At 38.2% G+C, this 6,854-nt stretch overlaps 1 protein-coding gene across 2 annotated transcripts in view; it reads left to right on the top strand.

Moving 5' to 3' along the window:
• Positions 1-2,435: 2,435 nt before the first annotated feature.
• Positions 2,436-6,854, top strand: part of galnt14 (UDP-N-acetyl-alpha-D-galactosamine:polypeptide N-acetylgalactosaminyltransferase 14 (GalNAc-T14)) — a 145,711-nt gene continuing 141,292 nt past the window's right edge. The window contains exon 1 of one of the 2 annotated variants that reach the window (XM_044106870.1): positions 2,436-3,071. In XM_044106870.1, the coding sequence (XP_043962805.1) occupies positions 2,916-3,071 (156 nt within the window). In that variant the 5' untranslated portion in view covers positions 2,436-2,915. The remainder of the gene's footprint in view (positions 3,072-6,854) is intronic. The other variant, XM_044106869.1, reaches the window with a different exon arrangement.

Below are 6,854 nucleotides of genomic sequence, written 5' to 3'. Positions count from 1 at the left end.
AATTTCTGTCCATATTATTAAAATAAAATGCCTAAAATAATTCCACGCCATGGTTCTGCTGTTAGGATGTAAAGAAAACGCATGACCCAAACTACTGCAGGAATGAGGTCATCACCAGCAGGAAGGTGACTCCTGCAGCACCGCTGTTAATGTGGTTCAGGGGCAAACATGGAAATGTAGCAGGTCTGCAGAAAAAAATGAAAGGTTTCCCTAAACTCTGCAGCATAAAACAATAAAAATATAAAAAACTGTACCCAACAGTTAACATAAACTGCTTCTGTTCTTAAATTATCCCCAGATTGAAAGAGAACAGGAAGCTGCTGAGAAGTTCTTCAATAATTTCCAAACTGATTTATTTATTTTTAAAAAATTTTTTATTTAAGTTTTAATATTTTTGGAACAACATTCAGGCTAAAGGCTGAGACTGATTACTGCTACAAGCTGCTAGAAATAACACAATGACTGTCAGTAAAATGTTTAGATTTATAGTTTGCAACTAAAACAGTAAAATGTTTGTTCAGCATATTTTCTAAAAGGCAGATAATAAAATATGACAGTTTGGAAAAGAATTCAATGCAGATTCTTACCTGAATCACATTAAAACTGCTCACAGTTCATATGGAAGGAAAAAAGTTCTAAATCTGCATTTAGCTATGCAATACATTTCTTGGATAATTCTCCTTCAAGAGTGGGCAGGCCTAACTTTTTATAAAAATAAAAGACCATTTTGGGTCTTAGTAGGGCAGGAACTATTTAAAAAAGCAGATAGGATTGAATTTGAAATGCCCTGTGAGATTAATGCCCACTCACCATACTGGGATATTCAAAGGTTAATCCCCTGGAAAGCACAAATATGTGAGATAGCTGCTTCATTGTTTCTTCAAGATCTTCATAAACACAACAGTGCCTGCAAAGTAGCAGTCTGCTTGTGTCTAAAACGCTGCATTTGGTGTGGAAATATCAGAAATACAGATTTTAATAATCTTTATAAAGGTAACATGAAGCTGCAGAAACATTTATGTTTTTCTGAGATTTTCATGCTTAATGTCAGTTTTTGAAGACAATATAACGTATTGTTTGGGCAAATCTATTTTTTCCAAGCTTCACTGGAAAATGTAGTTTTATCTGCAGTTTTGTTACCTCACCACTAGATGGCACACCAAGCTAGTTGAAGCGTTTGTCTTTCTGAGCTCTTTCCTGACATAAATGGGATCATTTTTTATATTTTGCTCCACATGTTTTATTCATGAACTCTAAGACAGAGCTTTATCCTCAGTGGGATGTCTGATAATTTATTGAAATAAAACGTGGGATCACTGACTCTCTTTTTTTCTGACTCAATATTAATGGGACTGCAGCTACAAAAACAGAAAGCCTTCCTGCTCTTTCTACCACTTTTGACCAGGTTTATCTCATGTTTTCCATTTGTATTTTTGTTCTCCGTCTTCCTCTCTTTCTTTTTGTTGTCTTTCCAGGTGTTTTGTTGCAGCTGGACACATGTTTTTTTTTATTTCTCAGTAGGAGCTGGGTAGTTTTCTGTGATCAGAGTTCAGTCTTACTTTGACCTCATGTCAGCCATGCTCTGCTGTTATATTCTGACCTGTGACTCAGCAGTGAAATGTATTTTAAACTTCATAAACACATCGCTGCTGACTGGCCACTACATAGATGTGCTGCATTTGTGTCTCATCTGAGAAAGATAAACTGATGATGATGCTTCCATAAAATATAGATTAATGCATATAAATAAGTCCTAAAGTTTGAGTTTCTGCTTCTGTTTTTATCTTTTTGCTGAAGTTATTTGCTCCTCTACCTCCTCACTGAGCAGCTACTGCCTCTGAAAAAAACACACGTCTTCTGGAAATACGACCAATCAGTGTCAGGAGGAGGGTCTTAGTGCTATCAATCATGCCTGTGTATGCACTGCTAAATGTGCTAATGGTGTTGAAGCAACTTACCATTCTAGAAAAACGGTTTATCTGCCATCATCAGTGGCCATGCAACTAGCCGGAGCATTTATGACAGCCTCTATTATGGTGAAACAGTAGTAGCATAGCAGAGAACGAGGGGGAGAGTGTGAGCAGCACGTACACAAGCATGATTGACAGTGGCTCATGATCCTGGCTCTTATTGTTGTTAGAGCCAGTTAGCACTGGAATCACTGGGAGAAGGCAGAGGAGCTTGATATTTTTCACAGATTATCTGTTTCATGCTATACTGTCACAGCATGGTGACAGTTTTAGTATATATGCTAGTTACATACAGCATATATACTAACAGGGGCCTTCAAATCAAATTCTGTTCAAGGCCCCACAGAACCTTGGGCCGGCCCTGTTTTAGAGCGCTGAATAGCAAAACAATGTCCAAGCCAGGTATATCTTTCACATTTGTGCTTTTTGTTGCTTTATCGTTCATTATTCTTATAAAATACAATTAAATTGTGTTACAACGTGAGAAAATGTTGCGCTCTGCGGTCCCACACCAAGCGGCAGACCTGGTTCTCCTGCAGCCGCAGACATTCACATGTCGCCCAGCACCGGAGCAGCTGAGTGGGTGTCGGCAGGTGGAGCTCCGCCATCCCATTCAAACCTGCAGGAGGGTTCAGGACTACCTCAGAGAAACGCGCTCAGCCACTCACTCCGCACTCGCGCACCGACCTCACTCGCACGTGGACACACGGCGGTGTTCCAGAAGCGCTCGAGCTCCGGTGAGAGTTGAGAGCGCGTCAAGCAGCGCGCGCGCGCACGGTGTTGAACAGCCAGCGGGTCCGGACGGGCTCGTGTCGTCTCAGCTGGAGGAGCTCCCTCTGCTTTTATCCGCTTCTTTTATTTGCTTCTTATTTAAATTCCGGTTCCTAAAATGGGGTTCTGACAGCACCAGAGCTGCGGGCGCCGTCTGCTCCTCCTGACCGGAAAATGAAGCGTCTCTGTCGGAGGCTGGCGGTGGCCGTGGCGGTGCTGGTGTGGCTGGGAGCGCTGGTTTACCTGCTGGTGCTGAGTCGGAGGAAGTTGCCGGAGCTCGGTGCGGGAGCTGGAGCAGCAGCCGGAGGCGGAGAGACGGGGAATAACCAGGTGAAGGAAACACACACACATGTCACTTTGTGGTTAAACAGACTGAAACTGATACTGAAAGGTAATGACAACACTGATAAGTTTGTTCAGATGTTTGTTTTTATTCGCTTCATGACGTTTACATATCATAACAACGTAACTCTCCGTTAGTGTTGAGATTTTCAGGTAAAAAAAGAGATTAAAAACTGATTTAGTAGACATTTACTTTGATTGTTAGTAGAAGAAAACTTGAAATATAAGATGATAGACTTCATATGTTGAATTTGAGAAGTTGTTAAACTTCCTGGTTATTTTATGCTTTATTTTTCTAGGGACTTCATTTAACTGCTCATTACTTTGGACATTCAGTAAAGTAAATTCTCTAATGTGTGCTTGTTAAAGTAATTGGTGACATAAAACTGCAACCAAACATCCTTCAAAGTGCCACTTTCTTTCAGTTTCGCCCACAGTCAGGCTGTTTAAACTTTTATTACTTTTTAAGTATTTTTACATCCTAATATATAAATGTTTTAGATAGATGGAGATAGATAAGACTTTATAATCCCTTAGGAAAAATTTAATTCCCAGCAGAAATACAAAAACTGTTTTTGTCTTTGCTGATTTGCAAACCCCTTTATTTCCAATTTCAGAGTCTTCAGCTCAAACTGACCTGTTTCACTGTCTAACACGGGAGTTATCTCTGTTGTTAAAGTTTATTATAAACCTTTTCAAGATAACTGGACCGATTTTCAACCTGGCTTTGTGTCTGTAGAATCTGCTTTATTCTGTAATCTGTAGAATTCAACTTGTGTAGATCTCCTACATTTAAGTGATCAGTTTTTAGGAATCTTGAGGAAGATTTGGAGCACAGCATATAAATGCAACATCATTATGTGTGAATATCCGATGCTGTTAGATGAAAGTATAAATTTAAAGATTAGTTTCTTTGAAACTGAAGCTTTAAAGTTTTGTTTCTGGTTGTCTGAAGAAGTAAAGTATCTTAACTATCATGTTTCCATCAGAACCAGACAGTTAGCAACTTGAATTTAATGATTGTCTGCGACTCTGAGATGAAAGGTTTTCGGATGGAAAAGCTGTTTTATTGATGTTTTTGTGGAAGGGATGCTGCGTATCGAGCTCCTTCGTTTGCTGGGTTTCACCCTCTTTGTTTTTGGTAAAAAGTGTGAATTTATGAAGCAGAAACTCTGCACAGCTGCATGTTTTTTAGCATTCTATCCTCATTCTGCGAAAATGTAAATGTTATGTTCCTCAGATGTTTGTCGCTGCTCCTGAGCTCAGCTTTTATAACTGAAGTGTAAATGAAACTGGATGCTTTCACAGAGGTCTGGGCACATTTTGTGTGGGAACACCTGCACTGTGTGTTTATGTTTCTGTGATGATCTGATGCAGTGAAGTAGAAGCTATGAAGCAAGAACTGTTTGAGGTGGAAATCTGTTTTGATATCTTGTGTTGTAAAGAGCTAAGCTGCAGCTTTAAATTGTGAAGCCAACTTTTTTCCACACAGTCGTGCAGTGGAAAGGGATTATTAAATCCATCTGAGCTTGGCTCCGTTATGGTGCTGATTGTTAGTCTAAGTATACAAATAGAAGGAGATAAAGATCCTGCTGGTTTATCTAATCGCTACTGAATTATCTCCTAAAACGTTTATTTAGATATTTATTTAGATGCGTGAGATTTTTTCTTGTATTGAAAATTCTATCAGCTAAATTCGACAAATTTGACAGTTTTTTTAAGAGTAACATTCTGATTAAAAGATGGCATTTTAATCTAAATATATCAATATTTGTACCAATGCAATTGTAATATGCTTTTTCACGTTACGATGCTTTAATATTTTCTTGATACATTAGAATTGAATAAAATTCCTGCTAATATGTACCGTTGATAAATTCTTCCTGCTAAGTGACGAATCAGGATCTTTACTGGGTGGACTTTTAAAAAATTTGACTCTGGGTTTAAATGTAGAAGTTACTGTTTAAATAAACACGTTTTGGTGTTTTAAGGTATTTGGATCCCTTTTTAAACAGCTCCACAACCTGACTTTGTGTGATTTGTGCGGCTCAGCCTGATGCGCTTCGTGTCTCTACTTGTCTCAAAAAGCTGACAAGAGAACGACACTGAACTCTGATTATTCCAAAACAAAATGTGATTCATCTCCTGGGCATACTAGCATTGTTTTCCAATGAATTTACATTTTCAGTTTAAATCCTGGCTTTGTTTGAAAACAGCTTGGTTAGGTGTTCTTGTCAGTAATTCTGTTTCTTGGATCATTTTTAAAACAGATGGATGAATCTCTGCTGAGCTAAACTTGGAGAAATACTGAACGCTTGAAGGATAAAAGAGATAGTCTTTTCTGTTTAAATCATTCAACTTCCTCTTCATACATAAGAATCAACTTAATGTAATATGTGTGCGACGTATTACCAAATGATTCAGTGCAAATAATTTTGTCATTACGACTTGCAGCAATATCATTACGTTTTGCTAACATTCAGATTCTGAGAGTTTCCAGAATGAAAAGCTCGGTTTGATCTTGTGTTTAAAATAAACGTCTTCAGAGGAGTTTTGTCTTCATTTTAAGGTCTGTGTGAGCAGAACGTGTTTTCAGATGTTTTTGTTTTTTAGCTGTTGAAGCTGAATTTTCTGTTGCCGTAAGTTGACCTGAATACATTCCTGTGCTAAAAGTCTCAGTATAAAACTTAAAGTGAAATTAAACTGTTTCAGTTGGAGGTAGAAACAGATGCAACCACTGTGGCCCATCAAGAACAGAAATAAGGGAGAATAAAAACTTGTGTGGACTTGTTCTGCAAACTCTGAGCTAATGAGTGAATCTCTGCTCTTTCTGCAGGAGTGTGTGTGGGCGTGTACGTGTGTGTGTAAGTGAATGGATCTTTTCGAGTCATGACACACATGCTTTAACTCATCTCTGCTACTTGTGCCAGATTCAGACTTGCCAAGTTAATCCCACAGAATTTCACAGCCAGTGTGAAGCTGTCGGATTTGTCAGCAGGTAAAGGTGGCCTCCTGCGATCATTACGGTGCACACAGTCTGCTTCTGTTACAGGAATAAGAGGAGCTAATTGGGATTCATCCAGTGTGTGATGGCTTATTATCTGAATACATGTTGAAACTGAAGCTGGAGATTCTTTGGACCAGACCTGAAGGTTTCTGAGACTCACCGTTTTGTTGGTGCTCAATAGTTTTAATGCAACTCGGCTGTTTTTAGGGAAATGAAAGTGAAGGAGCATTGTATCTAGAATTAGCATATCTTCTGTAAAGTAAGCTCTCTTCTCTGGACTGACTTCCTGTCAGATAAACTTCAGGACTTTGGCTAGGCCATTCCAGAAGTTTGATTTTAATCTGGTGCAGCTGTTCTATTGCTGATTTTTGAGCAGCTGTTTTTGATATTCCACATCTGGTTGCAAGTTAATGTTTTTGTTCATTTTTCTGTATAAAAACAGACTTTACTGTTACGATATAAAATGTAATTGTTGGTCAGATTTGAGTTTTTTCTAAAATAATTAGAATTTGTTACACTTTACTGTCAGAATTGAGATCAGCTTAGAGTCACAAACAAATAATTATATCGACATAAAGTCACAAATTTATTGACCTGGATTTTCTCATCAGTAGAAGTTCTGGACCTTTGAGCTCCTTTGAACACATATAAATTCAGTTTCAGTTGAAATAAAATTAATAGACTTTTAAATGTAACTTTGTGGAAATGTTTTTTCTTTTGGGATTAAAATTTCTAATTCTGTTCCTGCTAAATTCATTTCCATG

Source organism: Gambusia affinis, linkage group LG22 (assembly GCF_019740435.1).
Source record: "Gambusia affinis linkage group LG22, SWU_Gaff_1.0, whole genome shotgun sequence".
NCBI lineage: Eukaryota > Metazoa > Chordata > Actinopteri > Cyprinodontiformes > Poeciliidae > Gambusia > Gambusia affinis.
The sequence above is the reverse complement of the archived record's forward strand: the minus strand, read 5'-3'. Positions and strand labels throughout refer to the sequence as shown.